A 20,876-nucleotide genomic window follows, 5' to 3' on the forward strand; every position below is an offset into this window, starting at 1 on the left:
CAATGCACCTGACACAGCTCTAAATTGGAGGTAGAAAACAAAAACAGGCTAGTGAAAGAGGAGGAATTTGTGATATACTTGCTGCTCCCTCATTCCATGCAAAATCAATTACACCACCACATGTGCTCATCCACACATCTACCTACATCTGAGCAGTGCTTAGCCACAGCCATCATGCAAAAAGAGAAAAGAAGAAAAAAAAAATGCAAGTGTGATTTTTGTTACTTTCACCAATAGTTTTAAAAACTTCAACAACAAAAACACTATTGATATGAGGAACTGTGCTGCGATGACAAAAGTACACATGCTCATGGCTCAATAATTCATAAAATTGCAGCGCTGGTACACATAGAAAAAAGGTTGAAAATTACTTTCAGTATGAAATTTCTACAATGCACCTAAACACGCCACATGCACAAAGAATATTGTTGGAATGTCCACTAAAAATCCTATAGATATAAAAATAATATTGCACAATGGTAACTAAAATATAAAAATGATATGGGGCAAAAAAAGCCAGGCGTCAAAAAAGCAAATACAGTACCAAAACTGTGCAGAGGGGCAAAAAAAAAAAAGTGTATATATTTATTTATACACACATATACAGCAGGTAACATAAGTATTGAACATGTCACCAGTTTTCTAGGTAAATATTTTTCTAAAGGTGCTATTGACATGAAATTTTCACCACGTCAGTAACAACCCATGTAATCCATACATACAAAGAGATCAAAACCAATAAGTTCAGAAATAAAGTTATGTGTAATAAAATGGAACGAGACAGAGAAAACGTAAAAGAGTATTGAATACGTCAACTGTACAAAATCCTTGATTGGCAATGACAGCTTCAAAAGGCCTTCTTTATGGAGAAACTAGTCGCATGCACTGCTCTGGTGTGATTTTAGCCCGTTCTTCCACAGTGTCTTCAAATCTTGAAGGTTCTGTTGACCTCTTCTATAAACTGATCTTTAGTTCTTTCCATTGGATTCAAGTCAGGTGATTGGCTGGGCCATTCTAGCAGTTTTCTTTTCTTTCTTTAAAACCAATTGTTTCTTTGGCTTTGTGTTTTGGATCATTGTCTTGCTGAAATGTTAACTCTTGTTTCATATTCATCATCCTGATAGATGGCAGCAGATGTTAATCAAGAATGTCTTAGTACATTTTTCCATGTATCCTTACTTCAATGACACGAATTTTGCCAGTACCATATGCTGAAAAACAGCCCCACACCTTAAAGATCCACCTCCAAACTTCACTGTTAGTATGGTGTTTTCGGGGTGATGTGCAGTGCCATTTGACGTGAAAACATGGTGTGTATTATGGAATCCAAAGAGTTAAATTTTGGTCTCATCTGACCAGACTATATTCATTCTCCCAGTATTTCACAGGCTTGTCTAAAGGTTGTTCAGCAAACTTTAAACGAGCTTCAACATGCTTTTTTCTTCAGTAATGGAGTCTTGCATGATGAGTGTACATATAGGCCATGGCAGTTTAGTGCATTACATATTGTTTTCTTTAACCACTTAAAGAGGTTGTAAACCCACTTGTGTAACTTTTACCTATAGGTAAGCCTATATTAAGGCTTACCTATAGGTGCTATAAATATCTCCCAAACTTGCACCGTTTAGGAGATCTTTAAAGTGCAAACTGCCGATGACGTCATCGGCGCAGGCGCTCTGAGGGAACGGCCACCCGTGCCGTTCCTTCAGAGCTCAGTGCCGTGAGCGGCGGCTCCCGCGCGCAGGCGCGGGAGTGATGTAATCGCGCCTCCGGCCAATCAGATGGCCGGAGGACGCGAATCCGGAAGCAGGACATGTCGCCGTCCTGTCGCTGAGGTGGCGGCACGGCGGGGGCTTCGTTTTAAGGTAAGTACTACATAATGAGCTAGTATGCGATGCATACTAGCTCATTATGCCTTTCTCTTTACAGGGCTTTTTTTTCGACTTTACTTCCTCTTTAAGCCCCAGGCCAATTTTTCACACTTTGTTTACAAGTTAAAATCAGTATTTTTTGCTAGAAAACTACTTAGAACCCCCAAACATTATATATATTTTTTTAGCAAAGACTCTAGAGAATAAAATGGCGGTCATTGCAATATTTTTTGTCACGCGGTATTTGTGCAGCGGTCTTTCAAACGCCTTTTTTTGAAAAATTACAAAAAATCACATTTCACTGCATTTAAAAAAAACGAAACAGTAAAGTTAGCCCATTTTTTTGTATATTGTGAAAGATGATTTTACGCCGAGTAAATAGATACCCAACATGTTACGGTTTAAAACTGCGCACACCTGTGGAATGGCGACAAACTACGGTAAATAAAAATCTCCATAGGCGACGCTTTAAAAATTTTTCAAGGCTACCAGTTTAGAGATAGTGTGTGGCTCTTTTTTGTAAATTATTGCTCACGCTCTGGCGATCGCAGCGATACCTCACATGTGTGGTTTGAACAGCGATTTCATTTGTGGCGCAACTTTCATATACGTTTTCTTTCGTGCGCGAGCTCACGGCGACGGGGGTGGCTACAATTTTTTTTTCTATTTATTTATTTTTTTAAATTTTAACACAGGTTTTAAAAAAAAAAAATAAAAATTCTGATCACTTTTATTGCTGTCACAAGCAATGTAAACATCCCTTGTGACAGCAATATGCAGTGACAGGTACTCTTTATAAAGGGATCGAGGGTCTAAAAGACCCTAGACCCCTCCACTACACTTCCATGTATTCAAAACGCCGAAAACAGCATTTTTGAATACAGTCACTTTTTGAATCTGCCGCCTTTAGCAGCCGAGTAACCCGGATGTGACGTCATGGATGCCGCCTCCGGGTTACCTCGTCGGAGACACGATCGAAGCCACATTCGGCTTCAATCAGGACTCCATCCAGCCGGCGGAGGCGCTGGCTGGTTGCTCGGGTCTCCCGGTGGGACGGGAGACTTGGGCAGAGCCGCGGAAGGTGGCAGGAGGGGGTGTCCCCTCCCACTCGCCGGGGTAACGATCGAGCGGCTCCTGAGCCGCATCAGTCGTTACCGCCGGGAAGCCGTCCGCCAACTCTAAAAAAAAATGGTACCTGAATGATGCCTCTAGCTAGAGGCATCACCCCAGTACAACCACTTAAAGTCAGCCGCCGTAGGTCTACGTCAATTTGAGTTAAGTGGTTAAAACAATTGTACTTGCTAATTCAAGGTTTTTCTGAAGCTCTCTACTAGTGGTCCGTGGCTCTTTAACAACTCTTCTGATATTCTATTTACTCCTTTGTCAGAAATCTTGCTAGGAGCACCTGGTTGTGGCCAGTTTATAGTGAAATTGTGTTCTTTCCACTTCCAGATTATGCCCCAACAGTGCTCACTGGAACAATCAGAAGTTTAGAAATCCTTCTGTAACCAATGCCATTAGTAGGTTTTGCAACAATGAGATTGTAAAGGTTTTGAGAGAGCTCTTACCCATCAGAAGTTTCCTGTGTGACACCTTGGTTATGAGATAACGGTTTATAGGCCATCAGTTGAGAATGAACCAGCAGTTATTAATTTGTGCTGACAAGTGGCAAGCTTGCTTTCTAATTACTGATAGATTTCAGCAGGTGTTTTGGCTTTCCATGCCTTTTTGCACCTTTCTTTTTTTGTGTGTTAAATACATTTTCCCTGTCTCTTTCCATTTCATTACACATAACCTAATTTCTGAACTTATTTGTTTTTTTTTTTTTTTTATGTATGGATTGCATTGGTTGTTACTGACATGTAGTGAACATTTCATGTGAATAGCACCTTTAGAAATATATCTACCTAGAAAAATGGTGACAGGTTCAATACTTAATTTTACCGATTGTATATACACACACAACCCCAACTCCATAAAAATTGGGCCGCTGTGCAAAATCTACATAAAAACAGAGTGCAATGGTTTGAAAATCTCATAAACCCATATTTTATTCACAATAGAAAACAAAGTTTAAACTGAGAAAATTTACAATTCTAAGAAAAAAAAATAAGGTAAAGTTTGAAATTGATGGCAGCAACAAGTCTCAAAAAAGCTGCGAAAGGGCTACAAAAAGTGAGTGGTACTAACAAGAAACAGCTTGAAAAAACATTTTGCAACAGGCCAGTATTGTGATTAGGTATAAAAAGGTCATCTTAGAGAGTCAGAGCGTTGTAAGTAAAGATGTACAAAGGTTCATCAACCTGTGAAAAGTGTTTAAAAATTGTCAAACAATTTCAGAATAATGTTACTTAACATAAAATTGCAAAGACCTAAATATATTACTGTCTACTGTACATATCATCAAAATCATTCCAAGAATCTGGAGAAATCTCTGTGTTCAAGGGACAAGGCTGCAACACAATACTGGATGCTTGTGATCTTTGGACTGCACTGATGTAAAAACAGACATGGATCTGCATGGACTCAGGAATACGCTTAAAAATCACTGTCTGTGAACACAGCTCACCGTGCCATCCAAAAATGCAAACTAAAGTTCGGTCACGTAAAGAAGAAGCCATATTTGATCATTATCCAAAAAAACATCATCATCTTATCTGGGCAAAAGCAAATTTAAAATTGTCTGTTGAAAAGTGGAAAACTGTTTTATGGTCAGACTAATGGAAACATGACATTCTTTTTGGTAACCATAGGTTCTGTGTCTTCCAGACTAAAGAGGAGAGGGACCTTTTGGCTTGTTAACATCGTTCAGTTCTCAAGCCTGCCTCTCTGATGGTATGGGGGTGCATTCGTGCGTATGGAATCTGGACAGGCTCCATCAATGTTGAAGGCTATATTCAGATTTTTGAACAGCATATGCTCAGGCAAGACTGGGACAACATTCTTCTCCCAAAACTCCAGCAACTAGTCCCCTCAGACATTTAGGATTGGTTCACACTTCTGTGGCTCTGCGAGTCAAGCTTTGCGCATTGCCTTCTGAAAATTCAAGAAAAATATCCCGGCTCTATTGTTGAAATTGCAGCCGACATTGAAACCGCAAGTGCAGTGCAGTTCCCAGTTCTGGAAATGGCAGCTGCGATTTCCAGTGCACGTGGGTGCCATTAGGATTAAAGCACCCACACACGTCCTGCGTTTTCTGTGCAGGTGGCTGCGATTGCAGGAATGGGTGTTGGCCCGCAGCGGAAACCACCCGCAAAAGTGGGAGGAGGTAGAGGGGTTGCTACACTGTGGTAAACATGGCCCTCTCCCAACTTTTTTTGGAATTGGTTTTGTACTTTGCCAACTTTTTTTTTGCCTAGTCCAACTTTGAGCTATGCTGCTGCCATCAAATTTAAAAATTACCATTTTTTTTAATGACCCATTTCTTTAAATTGAAACATTTGATATGTTTTCTATTTTCAATTGTGAACAAAATAAGGGTTTATGAGAATTGTAAATTGTTGCATTCTGTTTTTATGTATATTTTACAGAGCGTCCTAACTATTTTGGAATTGGGGTTGTACACACACACACACACACACCCCCTTATAGAATAATTAGAATTCTTAACCATGGAGGCCATAGGGTGCAGAAAAATTACTGTTTCATGCCCTACCCACTTTGTTTTACCTCTTCAGCTGTCGAAACTGAGCACTGCAAGTTAGAGAAAGAGAAAGAAATAGCAGGCATATCAAACTGAGGTTGAAGCATCAAGCTGGTAAGAAGGAAAATGAAAGTTTGATAACAATATACTAGCAAACAAAGTGCACTGTTAGTAGAGAAGTGTGCATGTGTGCATTCTGCTCAAAATATCACAAAGTCTTTACTCATACAAGCCAATATTTGCACTAAATCATATTTAAATTAATTTTCCACAGGATTTCAATGAGCACAACAAGAAAGCTTTTCACTTATAAGGTTCAATTTACAAAGCTAAAACTCAAAGGCAAAGACAATTATTTTTAAAAAGTGAAAGTTTTTTTTTTTTTTAGCCAAAACCCAAGAGCTTTGAAAAAATCTGTCACATGGCTAAAAATAAAGATACTTCTAATTGTGTAAAGAGTAGTGGTGAATTGGGGCTGAAGAATATATTTATTAGGTCACTCACTCTATTCTCTTAGGCTGGGTTCACACTGTTTGGGGAGCAACTCGCAGCAGGGGATCCAGTGTGTCCCTGTTCACCAGTTCATTTCTTGCCTGAATTTGTACCTGAAACTGAGCCAAAGGCGCACAGGACCCTTCTGCAGTGCCCTCTGTGGTCGCACCGGAAATGTGTGAACCAGCTCCATTGAGAGCCAGAAAGAAAATATATGCAAAACCACTATATAGTCACTTAATATTATGCTATGTTTCAGTATTTTTGACAATAAAAGGTGACCTTTGTTGCTTACAAAATCTATTTTCCCCAATATATACCGTTATCCATTGGCAATGTAACAGCGACTCTCAGCTGTAGGACCCGTGGGCACTGTTAAAATTCAACATTCAGGCACAAACAGCCAACCAGTAGCTCTGTGAAGTTAGGTGCTACTGCAGCTGGATCAAATAAATTCTATAAATTTAGAAATTCCTTTACATATACAATAAATACTACACACAGGGACTTACTGATGATGCCTAAATAGTAAAACGGATTGAGGTTGGGTCGTTGCTGTTCGTTCAGGGTTGTCGGTGATGTCATATCCGGTTTAGGTGGAATGTACGCTGAATACCCAGGGAGAATGGTGTGGAAGAGTGTTGCAATTACAGGCTGATTGTGCTGGTGTTGGCATAGAAATGTTAAGTGCATTAGACTGGCTTGTTTTTTTATCTGCAGGAATTTACGTGCTGCACTATGAATCCATTTAATGTCTGAGGATTTAGAATTTCTAATTGGAGGTAAGAGAGAAACTGCATAGCAAGATACACTATATGCGGAGTCCAAACATAAATTGGATCAAATCAAAAAGTCCAAATATTGAATAGATGTAGTGATCAAAAAAAGGCTCATATAAATCAAACAGTGACGTAAAGTATTGTGCTTTAGCCCAGTAAGGATCCAAGACACCCTTTGGAAATACGCTTGCCGGATAAATGTGAATATAAACAGGGAATTGTCCAGAATCTTGATTGAAGATATCCCTTAAGTGCTCTCGGGATTAGATGGCACGGAGTCACATAAGAGGAGAAAAAGACGCCATAGCATAAAACCCCACAAACTAGTACTAGTGACCTAACGGCGTTTCGTCCAAGAAGACGTTTTCAAAGGACGAAACGCCGTTAGGTCACGGCGTGTTGACGTCATCTCCAGAAGCGTCCTCCAGTGCGGATGTGCCCAGCTGTCCGGCCGGCGGCTTTTTATGCATTCGTTTTCCTGTCTATGGGAGTTTACAACTTTTTGTTTCAAATAAAGTCATAAGGTTATATGCTATTGGCGCTTTTCTTTTTTATTTGGGACCTCATTGTCCATTTGGTGGATTGGCGATTTGGCTTGGACCTGTCATCCTTGAGGGTCTTGCCCAGGCTGCATGGTGTATGAGAGCTAACCAGTGGACAACCTCTGACAACTTGCAAATGCATCTGTTTTTTCTATCTGGTAAGAGACTTGTGGTATCGGTGGAGGCCATTTGATCTTCTTGAGGGATTGTAGTACATTGCCTCTTTCCTTTTACATCTGGTAAGGGTCTCCTATATTGGTGGTGGAACTAGATCATACATCAGTCCTTTGGCACCTATTAACATAGTCTTCTCAGTGGTGATTTCCTATCCACCTAGTGGTCATTAGCTTTGGCAAGCAGTCATTAAATTGGTGGTGGAACACTTCTTCATTCATAAGCTGGTGCACTTGGGGTGTTGTACTAGTTTGTGGGGTTTTTATGCTATGGCGTCTTTTTCTCCTCTTATGTGACTCCGTGCCATCTAATCCCGAGAGCACTTCAGGGATATCTTCTATCAAGATTCTGGACAATTCCCTGTTTATATTCACATTTATCCGGTAAGCGTATTTCCAAAGGGTGTCTTGGATCCTTACTGGGCTGAAGCACAATACTTTAAGTCACTGTTTGATTTATATGAGACTTTTTTGATCACTACATCTATTCAATATTTGGACTTTTTGATTTGATCCAATTTATGTTTGGACATTCATGCGTTTGTCATTTAGCACGACTTATCATATACACAATTTTTCTAGGGTGTGGTCACACTTGAAGTTGCTGCTTACACCATTTCTTTCACTTTAGCGTGGTTATCCTTTTTCGTTTAACACTATATGCAGAGTCTACCTCACCTTCCCTGCTGGTTTTATTTTTAAGGCTGAAAAGGTTTTTATGGCCAAATTAATCTGGCGAATGGTTCCCTGTACTTCATGTGGTAGAGCACTTTGATTTGGAAGTAAAGAAGTTGTCACTGGTAAATACAAGACACGGTGGATAGGACTAATTTATATTACAAGTGTTGCATAGAAAATATTTTGTTTAAATGGTGGACACTTTGTAATCTATGTGGACACTTCTATTTTTTGCTACTTTGAGAACACTTATAATATTGATCTTTTTTAGTTTTTTTTTTTGTGTGCGCTTTTGTGTGTAGCTTGTTTGAGATCATACGCAAAGGTTTGTGTGTAGTGATATAATACATGTAAAGGAATTTTCACAGTATAGAACTTATTTGCACCAGTTGTAGTCACGCCTAACTTCACAGATTTATGTTTGTTTAAATGAGCGGCTGCTATATAAATTGTAAAAGTGTTAAGGTTTGCACTATTTATATTGCCGTGTTTCCCCGAAAATAAGACCGGGTCTTATATTAATTTTGGTTACAAAAAACACACTAGGGCATATTTTCAGAGGATGTCTTATTTATTTATGGTATGTACAGTGGCAATCTAAAGTGGTTATAACCCTTAAAGAAAAAAATACACCCTGATCCTTTAAAGCATGATAGTCAGCACAGTCCTTGTGCTGTGGCATTTACCCCTCTCTAGGTTTAAAAAAACCTGGAATAAAACAATAAAATATTTTTTAAAAAGTTTTTGTCCCCTGACTTCTCTTCTCCTCTCCCCGTCAGCTCAGGAGTCAGCATTATGACATTCTGTAATCCTAAAAATAAACTATAATAAATAATATCCAGTGAGTCTCCATTTGTAAGCGGCGCTGTAAATAAGGTACTTTCCACAAACAAGTTAGAAAAGGAGGCACACTGCACATTATATAATCTTTTTACAAAACAGATTACATGTTTTTACAAGGATTTTAACTAGGGCTTATTTTCGGGGTAGGGCTTACATTGCAGCTATCCCCAAAAATCACGCTAGGTCTTATTTTCGGGGTAGGGCTTATTTTCGGGGAAACAGGGTAAAATATTTAACCAGTAACTCTGCCTCAAGCCAGGACCTGCAGGTACATTGCAGTTGTGTTCTGAAGCTGTTGCGAACCTCTGGTTCTGGAAGACGAGCACCAAAGCTGCTATTAGACAAGCATTAGATACAGTGGGGATCGAAAGTTTGGTCACCCCAGGTAAAAATTTGTAATAATGTGCATAAAGAAGCCAAGGAAAGATGGAAAAATCTCCAAAAGGCATCAAATTACAGATTAGACATTCTTATAATATGTCAACAAAAGTTAGATTTTATTTCCATCACTGATACTTTCAAAATTACAGAAAACAAAAAAATGGCGTCTGCAAAAGTTTGGGCACCCTGCAGAATTTATAGCATGCACTGCCCCCCTTTGCAAGGCTGAGACCAGCCAGTGTCATGGATTGTTCTCAACCATGTCTGGGAAGACCAGGTGATGTCACTCTCAAAGGTTTTAAATGCCCAGACTCATCTGACTTTGCCCCAACAATCAGCACCATGGGATCTTCTAAGCAGTTGTATAGAACAGTGGTCCTCAACTCCGGTCCTCAGGGCCCACTAACAGGCCAGATTTTAAGTATTACCTTGGGGAGATGCAGACTAGAGTACTGCAATCACTGAGCAGCAAATGATATCACCTGGGATGTATTTTAGTTATCTTGCAAACCTGGCCTGTTAGTGGGCCCTGTAGGCCAGGGTTGAGGACCACTGGTCTAGAAAACTGAAACTGAAAATAGTTGACGCTCACAAAGCTGGAGAAGGCTATAAGAAGATAGCAAAGCGTTTTCAGATGTCAATATCCTCTGTTCGGAATGTAATTAAGAAATGGCAGTCATCAGGAACAGTGGAAGTTAAAGCAAGATCTGGAAGACCAAGAAAAATATCAGACAGAACAGCTCGCAGGATTGTGAGAAAGACAATTCAAAACCCACGTTTGACTGCACGATACCTCCAGAAAGATCTGGCAGACACTGGAGTTGTGGTACAATATTCCACTATAAAGAGATACTTGTACAAATATGGTCTTCATGGAAGAGTCATCAGAAGAAAACCTCTTCTACTTCCTCACCACAAAAATCAGCGTTTGAACTTTGCAAATGAACATATAGACAAGCCTGTTGCGTTTAGGAAACAAGTTCTGTGGACCGATGAGGATAAAATTGAACTTTTTGGTCAGAATGAGCAAAGGTACGTTTGGAGAAGAAGGGGCACAGAATTGAATGAAAAGAACCTCTGTCCAACTGTTAAGCATGGGGCTGGATCAATCATGCTTTGGGGTTGTATTGCAGCCAATGGCACAGGGAACATCTTACGAGTAGAAGGAAAAATGGATTCAATAAAATTTCATCAAATTTTGGATGGTAATTTGATGCCATCTGTGAAAAAGCTGAAGTTAAAGAGAGGATGGCTTCTACAAATGGATAATGATCCTAAACACACCTCGAAATACACGGGGGATTAAAGTACATCAAGAGGGGTAAACTGAAGGTTTTGCCATGGCCCTCACAATCTCCTGACCTCAACATAATTGAAAATCTATGGATAGACCTTAAAAGAGCAGTGCGTGACAGACAGCCCAGAAATCTCAACGAACTGGAAGACTTTTGTAAGGAAGAATGGGCAAAGATACCTCAAACAAGAATTGAAAGATTCTTGGCTGGCTACAAAAAACATTTACAAGCTGTGATACTTGCCAAAAGGGGGCAGTACAAGATATTAACCCTGCAGGGTGCCCAAACTTTTGCAGACACCATTTGTTTGTTTTCTGTTATTTTGAAAGTGTAAATGATGGAAATAAAATGTAACTTTTGTTGACATAAGAATTTCTAATCTGTAATTTGATGCCTTTTGGAAATTTTTCCATCTTTCCTTGGCTTCTTTATGCACATTAATACAAATTTTTACCTGGGATGCCCAAACTTTCGATCCCCACTGTAGCTTTACATAAATTACTGGTGGAGCAGCAAAGTCTATAGCAAAGCTTAGGTTACAAGACTTTAGGGCCACTTTCAGTTACCTTCAAACGTTTTTATTTTTTAATACGTATCATCATTACTTTTACTTAGGCTGGACAGAAGTTGCAGTAAAGAAATTCATGATTTTCCCATCAACACACACAGTGTTGAAAGGGGAATCAGCAATTGTCTTCTCCCAGCAGGAAGGAAAGACAGTGATTATTGCTAGCGGCAATAGCAGCCACTATCGATAATCGCATGAGAATCCAGCAGGCTGGTTGTACCCAAGTTGCTCAATCAACTTGGTACATTCAGCCTGCCCATTACTGGTTTGAATCTCGGCCAGTTCTTACTGAACCCGCTGAGATTTGAACTTTGTATGGCCGGCCTTCAACAAAGATGCTAAGGAGGACTTCTATAATTGGAGGAAGTGCAGATGAACGTCATTATCTCTCCATCTCCTATCACAAATACCTTGCATGAGACCTGACCCAGATTTGTTGAATCAGACCTGCGGTGATCTGCGCAACCCAGCCTGAATTGTAAATTTCAGGGCCGAACATTAAGTGCTGACTGTACTGTACTGGGGGAATACAAATATTAAAAAACACTAGCGGTCACATATTATACACACTTCATTAGTATTCACTTTTACAGTTGAAATGGTAGTTGCAGTAAACTGTGTGCGTCTATGGACACACACAGTCCAGCTTGGGAGCTAGCACACAGGTGTGCTCGCATAGCACATGGCTTGATATGGGAGCACACACAGAAGAATAGCCAAGAAAGCCGTCAGGGACCCAAGAAGAGGCGGTTCAGGTTCGCTCTGTGCTTCACGACTGCACAGAGCAGGTAATTATAGCATGTTTATTATTGAGGCTCCATTCACATTAGCATGTCTCCAAAAGTCGCACGATTTCCAGTGCAACTTTGAAGCGTGACTGACGCACATTTTGGTGCGACTGATCTGACTTTACATTCTTTGGACCAAAGTTGCATCAAAAGTCACACCAAAGTAGTGCAGGCACCTTTTCAAAGACGCTGGGATTAAGTTCCACTGATTTGAATGGGTTCCATTGAAAAGAATGGGCTGCGACGTGTCATGTGACACGTCGCACAAGTGTGAATGGAGCCTTGATAAATAAAAAGTATCCTTTGCAACCACTTTAGGATGACAAAATACATATATTTTTAGGGGACAAAAAAAATATTGTCGCACAAAAATTATTTTCTATATGATTTACAGTCAAAAATGCATATAAATATTAATTAAAAAAGAAAAAAAGATAGACCTAATGAACCTGTAAATTCCAAATCTTTAGTATAGTAAAGGACACGGGAATTGATTCTTAGACCATGAATTATAGACCGCTACCTTCAGGTGGTTGGACAGACGTTTCGCTGGGACTGCCTTGTATTTCCATATAACCCCATCCATTCTGTGAGGCTCCAGGTTTTTAGCAAGCATTAAGGAGATCACAGAGAAAAGAGGGGAGGGACCTGCGTGCCGTACTGTACACTAAGATATGGAATTTATAGGTATGTCAACATTACCATTATCTTAATCGGCAAGTACAGGACACAGGATCGGATTCTTAGACCATAGGACAAGCATCCCTAAGCAACAATTCAAGGGGTAGGCAACACAATAGCAAAAAAAGCAGCAACACAACCACAGGAATAACAAAAAGAGTCAAGGAACCCCAACAGTTGACAGCAGAAGCACCTTGCAGCCAACGTACGCAACAGCAGAGGATCAAAAAGCCACCTGGTAAACAAATTGTTTTTAAAAAACCATGAACAAAGGATTAAGTGGTGGACCTACAACTTGTGACAAGAGCAGATACTAGATGCTGTAAAAAGCCCAATAACCCAGACATTTTTTGGGAAAAATGGCTTGGACTGGAAGAGAAGGAGGGACGTGTTCCTTTAGGGGAAGAAGAAAATAGGCAAATTGGTAACCCAGCCAGGTAAAAGGAGGGAGGAATCCCATAGAGGGACATGACGCCACCCTGGATATGGGAAAGAAAAAGGACAATCCCACAAAGGGGGAGAAGACCACAACCAGGGAAGTCAAAACTACTTTTTCCAAGATACTTGGTCCACATGTAGTGCAAGAAAAGGAGGGGGTCCCAAGAAAAGGCAGAACTATGCCTGCTGAGGGCAATAGAGAAAGGTGGTTTATTAGTAGATTCTAAGAGAATTCTAAGAGATTAAAAGAGATTCTTTTATGGAGTCCCCTTGACTCCCCCTTGAACACAAGGGGGGGGGGGGGGGGCTCTGTGTTGGCAAAAGCATCTAAATCTAAAGACTGATTAATCACTGAGTTTATTTTATTTATTTTTTTTAAGCTTTTATAAGTGACTTAAAAAAAATCAGATTTTTTTCTGCATTCTTTTTAAGCAGTTTTTTTATTATATGCATTCCAAGATATACATCACACATGTAAACACATTGATGTGATTAGGATATTTTCTTTATTCATTTATATGGTTCACCTAAAAGGATAGCGTGCCACTTTTTTAGTTTAACTATTTTTTTTATTCAGATCGTGTGGGAGCACACCTATAAGTCCAAATACCTATTTGTTCCCTCTTTTCACATATAGCAGCGTATGAAATCCTTTTGAAATATCAAGAAAAAGTCTAGTTATTGCAGTAGACATAGTGGCAGGTCTATAGGAGACTTCAGAGGAGCCAAACCACTGCAGGATTTTGAAAAGCTGTTTTAGGGTGCGATGGGCCATGTGTACCAAAATGGACAAAAGTCCCTATGTAGGATGTGGAAGGTCCCTGTATTTCCTCTTAAATGGAAAGGAGATGACCACTGACCACTCCTTGTGAATATAAAGCACAGCAATAAAGACTGTTAGTATACCTCTAGAAAAGAGTAAATCAAAAAGGTTGGGATGTCTCTGCTTTAAGCTGCAGTAAAATGTCAGCAGCTAGCCCCCCCCCCCCCCCCACACTTCCAGGGTTAGAGAACTCAATAGAAGGAGAGACTGCTGGGCACCTCTCCAAGGAAGGGGGGACCTCTGCTGGATACTCCGCGGCGTGAGGCGGAACCTCTGCTTAGAGCGCTCCCAGACGTAAGAGGGGGGCCTCTGCTGGGCGCTCCTGGGTGTAAGGTGGGACCTCTGCTGGGAGCTCCTAGATGTAAGGGGAGATCCTCTGTGGGTATCTACTGGATGTAAGGGGAGATCCTCTGCTTGGAGCTCCTGGATGTAAGGAGAGATCCTCTGCTGGGAGCGCCTAGATGTAAGGGAGTAAGATACACAAGATACATTGGGAAGCAGTTATTTTTTTTAGTCTTGATTGGTTTGCAATTAATCAGCAGCGCAACACATTTTTATACATCTATCTTTATTGGAGATGAGAGCAGCCTGTGAAAGAGCGGAACCCGGCACACTGTGCATAGCACATTCTAAAAACACTGTACTCTGTAGCACACTCCTCAACCTTGCACTCTGTATGCAGCGCACCCTGAAATCTGCACTCTGTACATAGTGCACTCCTGAAATCTACACTCTACATAGCACACCTTTAAACCTTGCACTCTGTACGTAGCGCACCCTTAAACCCTGCACTCTGTATAGAGCACTCCTGAATCCTGCACTCTGTATGCAGAATACCTCTAAACTCTGCATACAAATACATAGCACACCCATTTGACAAGCTCTAAGCCCTTCAAGGCTGCCGAACAGCATCAGAGGAACTAGGGGAATCAAAATGTCGTCCTTCAATGTGGTTCCTTGCCTGTGGGAGGAATGTACTCGTTGCCCATGAGATTCTTGATGATGTTGTCCAAGGTAAAACCAAAGAGACTCTTCCCCTAGAAGGACAGGGCCTTTTTAGAAGTCTGGTCAGCAGACAAACTTTTGAGTCAAAGCACCCGCCGAAGCACCATTGCTGAGACAGAGCTTAGAAAGGATTGAAGCTGCATCTAGGGATGCATCACATATATACTTAGTGTTCAAACCATGCTGCAGAAGCTTGGACCATTCTGTGAGTGTTTGAGACCCCAGAACCGAGGCCAACACAAGTCGCAACACCAGGGTAAACAAAGCGGGCGACCGCTTCTGCCCCTCAGTCTGCAGGGTCCTTAAAGGAGGGAGACTCCTCCATTGATATCAAGGTTGCTTTATTCAACCTAGAAATGTGTGGATTCACCATGGGAGGTGAGATCTACTTCTTCAGAAGGCCATCTTCAAAGGGGTAACATACCGCAAAGCGCTTTAGAACAAAAGGCCGCTTTGGACATTTCCACTCAGGCCGATTTGGACATTTGCAGACAAATTTAGCAAAGTATGCAGGATAAGGCAAAACCTTAACAGACTAAGGGAACCGGCACTTTCTCCTGAGCAGCTACAGAGGACTTGTCCTTGCTGTCCAAGGAATTAGGGGTTGCATCAGCAGGGCCCGTAGTAAATGCAGGGGATGCAGCAGCGAAGCTCAACTTAAGTTCAGAAACATCGAAAGGCGAAGGCAATGGTGGGGGCGCTTCGAGCTTGTCATGTGCCCAAACGCCAATACAGTGCATAACTAAAAGTCTTCTTGGGCTTGTGGCCAGACTGTGGGGACCACTGGATCTAAATTGTCCAGCCTGTCGCTCAGCCCAGTCATTGATAGCAGAAAAAATAAAAACCTTACAAAAAGGAAAAGAGCTATAGGTCAACAGGTCCCAGCAGGGAACCAGTTCCTTACTCCTTAACACTAGGTAGAAGAACTGGATTGCCTATAGCAGAGAGGTTTTATACCAGAGGGGCCTGTCCATAGCCTGTGATGTGTTATTTTCTGTCTAGTGTCCTACTCTTTGTAGGTGGAACTAAAAAAAAAAAACCCTATGGTCAAGAATCAGAAGAGCTGTGTGTCAAACAAGAGAAATTACTTTTTTACTTTGTAATTTGCAGGTTATACATTAACTTAGGAGATTGAACCTTCTTCTCTTGCTGTATATAATACATCTCATAAGATGTAAAGAAATAAAAATATATATTAAAAAAATAAGTAATTTATATTAGGGATTTTTGACTTACCGTAAAATTCATTTCTATGATGTTCATTAACGGACACAGCGCCTGATCTTCTTAACCATTGGGTTATCCTGCCCCCTACAGGAGTTGGATACTAGGCAGAAAAAAGATCTGGCTATGCCTATGGGTAGTCTCGGGGGGTTTACTCTCTCTTTCTGCTATAGGTACTCAGTTTTGTTACAAGCAGTGTCAGAAGAATTACAACTCCACAGAGGGGTGGGTGCTGTGTCCGTCAATGAACATCAGAGAAATTAATTTTACGTTAAGTCAAAAATCCAGTTTTCTCTTTCATTCATTGACGGAACACAGCTCCTGATCCTAACCATTGAGACATCCCAAAGCAGTGTTAAACGTGAGGGGTGGGAACAATGAAAAAAAAAAACTCCCAAGCCTAACTATAGCCAAACGGGTAAACAGAAGCTCAACCAAAACTGGAGCTCACCTGAAAACAACAAAGAGGACCAGGTCCTCTAAAGAGCAGCCTGCAAAAACCTTGCGGACAAAGGAAACATCCGCAGATGCCAACACATCCACTTTAGCACTTTGTGAAAGTGTGCACCGAGGATCAGGAGGCCGCCTTGCAAACCTGCGTCACTGACGCCTGAAGACGGAAGGCCCAGGAGGCAACGAGTGCCCTAGTAGAATGTGCCTTGACAGGGAAAGGAAGAATCTGACCCCTTACAGAATAGACCTGAACCACTGTCTGTCTGATCCATCTGGAAATGTTCGCAGAGGAAGCGGACAACCCTTTCCGAAGCCCATCCATGAGCACAAATAGCGAGTCTGACTTCCTAAAAGACTCCATAGATGCCAGGTACACCCTAATTGCCCGAACTACCAAGGCATGCAAATGAAAATCAGAGACAACCTGAGGAAGGGACGATGGACAGAGGCGAAAAGCCACCTTATCTCTGTGAACCAACAAGTAAGGTGAACAACAGGATAACGCTGCCAATTTTTACACCCTGTGCGCAGAGGTGATTGCCACCAAAAAGGCCACCTTATGGGACAGCGTATGCAGGGGAATCTCCAGAAGATTCTCAAAGGAGGCTTCTGGAAGGCTAAGAGCACCAAATGAAGGTCCCAAGGTGGCAACAGAGGCCGCACTGGAGGGGTCAAGTGCCTAACTTCCTGAAGAAAAGTACGTACCAGGTAGTATGTGGCCAAGGGCCATTGAAAGAAGACTAAGGCCGACACCGGACCCTTGATGGTACTCAAGGCCAGTTTCTGCTCAACCTCCCTGTTGAAGGAAAATCAAGATCCGAGTTACCGAACAAGAGCGAGGATGAATCTCACGCAATGTACGTCTTCCACGTCCGATGGTAGACCTTCCTAGAAGAAGATTTCCTAGCTTTTAACAGCGTTGGAATCACCGACTCAGAAAAAACCTCCATCAATCAGCACCTGGCGTTCAACAGCCAAGCCGTCAAAGCCAGCGACTGTAAAGCAGGATGGAAGATTGGCCTCTGGGACAGCAGATCCTCCAAGAGGACGCTTTCAAGGAACGTCGGCCACCAGCGGCACCAGATAGGCGTAATAAGCCCAGTGAGGCAAGTCCAGGGCCATTAAGATGACCGGAATCCCTTCTGCCTCGATCCTGCGTAAAAGTCTTGGCAGAAGCTTGAGAGGAGGGAAGGGGTAAATCAGACGATATGGACCCCCCCCCCCCGGGGCCACCAGCGCATCTGTGGCGTCCGCCAGAGGATCCTGTGACCGAGCCAGAAACCTCTCTACCTTTCTGTCGAGCCGAGACGCCAACAGATCCACCCTGGGGATGCCCCTCTGGAGACACAACTGATGAAACACCTCCAGATAAAAAGGGACCAGACCAGCGCCTGCCGACTAAAGTAATCCATCTACCAGTTTTTCACCCCGGGAATGTATACGGCGGAGAGGGCTGGAAGGAACCCTTCTGTTCACCTTAGAATGCCGGCTACCTCTAGAGCCGCCAGGACACTTCTGGTGCTCCCCTGGTGATTGACAAATTCCACGGCCATGTTATTGTCCAATTGAAGGAGCACATGACATCCCTGAAGACCATCCGTCCAATGTTCCAGGACCGCTCTGAGTTCCAAGACATTGACCTGTAGTCTGGACTCTTCCAGTGTCCAGTTCCCCATAGCAGAATTTCTGCTGAGGACACCTCCCCAGCTGGACAGGCTAGTAACCACTGTCCAATACAAGGGGAGGAAGGATTTTGCCCAGCCGAAGCGCCGGAGAACAAAGCCACCATATCAGGGACTTTTTAGTTCCCCGGCTCAGCCGGAGCTAATTGTCCAGAGACTGCAGGTTCTTGTCCCATTTGGCCAGAATCTCCCTGCAGGAACCTTGAATGGAACTTCGCAAATGGAACCGCCTCGAAGGTAGACACCAAACACCCCGCATGCAAGTCCTGAGGGATGACCATCTGCTGGATAGCAGGGTACAAATTGCAGCCTGTAGTTTCTAGTTTTTTTTCCAGAGGAAGGAGCACTCTGGCTAAGGCCGAGTCCAGAATCTGACCCAGATAGTCCAGCTTTGTGGACGGAACCAGAGCAGACTTCAGAAAATTCAGAATCTAGCCAAACTCCCTCAAAAGTTAGTATGGTGATTTCCAGGTTTTCCACCAGAGCAGTAGGAGACTCCGCTCGCAGAAGGAGGTCGTCCAAGTAGCCCAGTACTGCGATCCCCTATTGGCAAACCAATGCTAGCACCGGGGCCAACCCTTTCGTGAAGACCCGAGGAGCGGAGGTGAGACCAAAGGGTAACGCCACAAACTGATAATGCTCCCCTCTCATGGCAAAGCGGAAAAAGCGCTGGTGACCGACACATTGGAATATGAAGGTAAGCGTCCTTGATGTTGATGGAGGCGAGAAAATCCCCCTGATACAGGGAAACCACCACTGCGCACCCGCACAAAGCAGTTCAGAGCCTTGAGGTCATGAATTGGACGAACCTCGCCTTTCTTCCTGGGGACTGTAAACAGGTTTGAGTAAAAACCCCTGAAAACGTTCTGATGTCGGAACCGGGATAATCACCCTTTGAAGGAAAAGGTCTTGCACCGCCCCAAAAAAGAGCCTGCAGAAGAAAGGGTCTGAGACGACAGATGAGGCAGGGGAAGGTGGGGGGCCACTTTATGCCAGCCAGTCGCCCAAAAGCCACCTCCACCCAGGACACAAAGGACTCCAGGACCACTGTCAGTGCTTCGATGGATGGATGGGACCTGGAGGGCCCCGCAGCCCCAGAGAGGGGATCAGGTGGGGAGATGTGCTCCAAAGACTCCATAAGACGCATGGGGACCCCACAAAAAAGTGTAAAAAACTGCTAAGGGACAACCCCCACTGCTCTGGCAGCGCCACCCAGTTGTCAGTCACAGAGCACCAATCGATCCCCAGCAGAGAGAGAGAGGACCCCACCAAACTCACCACCCAGCAGAAACAAGGCACCTCAGTCACCAGGAGAATCGGCACTGCATGAGCAGGGATCAGCAAACTAAAGGATCCAGGAGTCAGCACCAGGGGAAGAGGAGGGGCTCCCACCACCGAAATCGCCGCCTACAGGGCTCCACTGTCATGGCCACCGCTATTTTAAATGGCAAATCACAAAATGGCCGCCAGACTAAAACAAACATGGCCGTCATGGATTAAGCTCACAGGCTACAAGAAAATGGCAGCTCCCAGGGACCCAGGCGGTATCACTAGGCCTCAAGGAAAGGGGCTCAGGCAGGATGGGGGGCCAAGGCAGGAGCCCCCACCCGGTACAGCACCCGCACAGCCGATCGTAAGGTCCCCGGCAGCGCACCCTCCCGCCCTCAGGAGGTGGACCAGACCTCCCATACAACCCCAGCACAAGTGGAGAGGGGGGTAGGATGAGGGAGGGGGGCAGATGAAGGGGGGTGTCTAACGGGAACCCGGGGGTCCAACCTCGCCATGGAGGGGCCCACGTTCACCGCAAAACCCTCCAGGGGGAGAGGTGGGAAAGCTACTCACCCCATACCAGGAACCAGGCTGGGTACAGTGTAGCATGACCACGCAATTGTCATTCAAAGTGTGACAGCGCTGAAAGCTGAAAATTTACCTGGGCAGGAAGGGGGTGAAAGTGCACTGTATTGAAGTGGTTAAGATTTAGTTATGGTCTAAAAATGGATAAATGCCCAAATAATCTTGCTCATATAGCTTATCTCTTTAAATGAAGATAGAGATGGGTGAATCAGAATACAAAACATAGGTTATATGCATTATAATATTTTGTGGAAGCCTTTCTAGTGACTTCAATAGATAAGAAGAGTGATCTTTGCACTTGAAGTGAATTATCTAACCCTGTTGATAAAAGTTGTGCGATAGGCATTCCATTTGTGTAGTTATGTAATGTAATGCTTCGTTTAAAGATGTGTGTAAATGTTTTGTACAGGATTTCTTTTGGAATTGTAAGCTGCTGAGTCACACAGGATAAAAGCGATTTACACATAGTTGAGCTAGCTTTGGTATTCATCGCCCATTACTTAAGCAACCAATTTGGACAACAGACCAGAAATGTGCAAGGCTTTGTAAGCTAAAATGCATTAGCTTTCTGCTGTATACTGACTGGACCACTTTATTTTTTGGAAAATAAACTTTTAATGAAATAGGCTCCAGCTGTGACTTTTTGAATATTAAGCTGATAGG

The 20,876-nt window shown here is 42.9% G+C and overlaps 1 protein-coding gene across 2 annotated transcripts in view; it reads right to left on the reverse strand.

Moving 5' to 3' along the window:
* The window catches only part of PPP6R1 (protein phosphatase 6 regulatory subunit 1), a 327,149-nt gene that overhangs the window by 89,985 nt on the left and 216,288 nt on the right, over positions 1-20,876 (reverse strand). The window contains exon 16 of one of the 2 annotated variants that reach the window (XM_082274358.1): positions 5,541-5,564. The exons of the other annotated variant lie outside the window; for it this stretch is intronic. Coding sequence (XP_082130484.1) covers positions 5,541-5,564 — 24 coding nt within the window. The remainder of the gene's footprint in view (positions 1-5,540; positions 5,565-20,876) is intronic. 2 annotated transcript variants of the gene reach the window in all.

This window comes from Pelophylax lessonae (assembly GCF_965119305.1).
Source record: "Pelophylax lessonae genome assembly, chromosome: 12".
NCBI classification, from domain to species: Eukaryota; Metazoa; Chordata; class Amphibia; order Anura; family Ranidae; genus Pelophylax; species Pelophylax lessonae.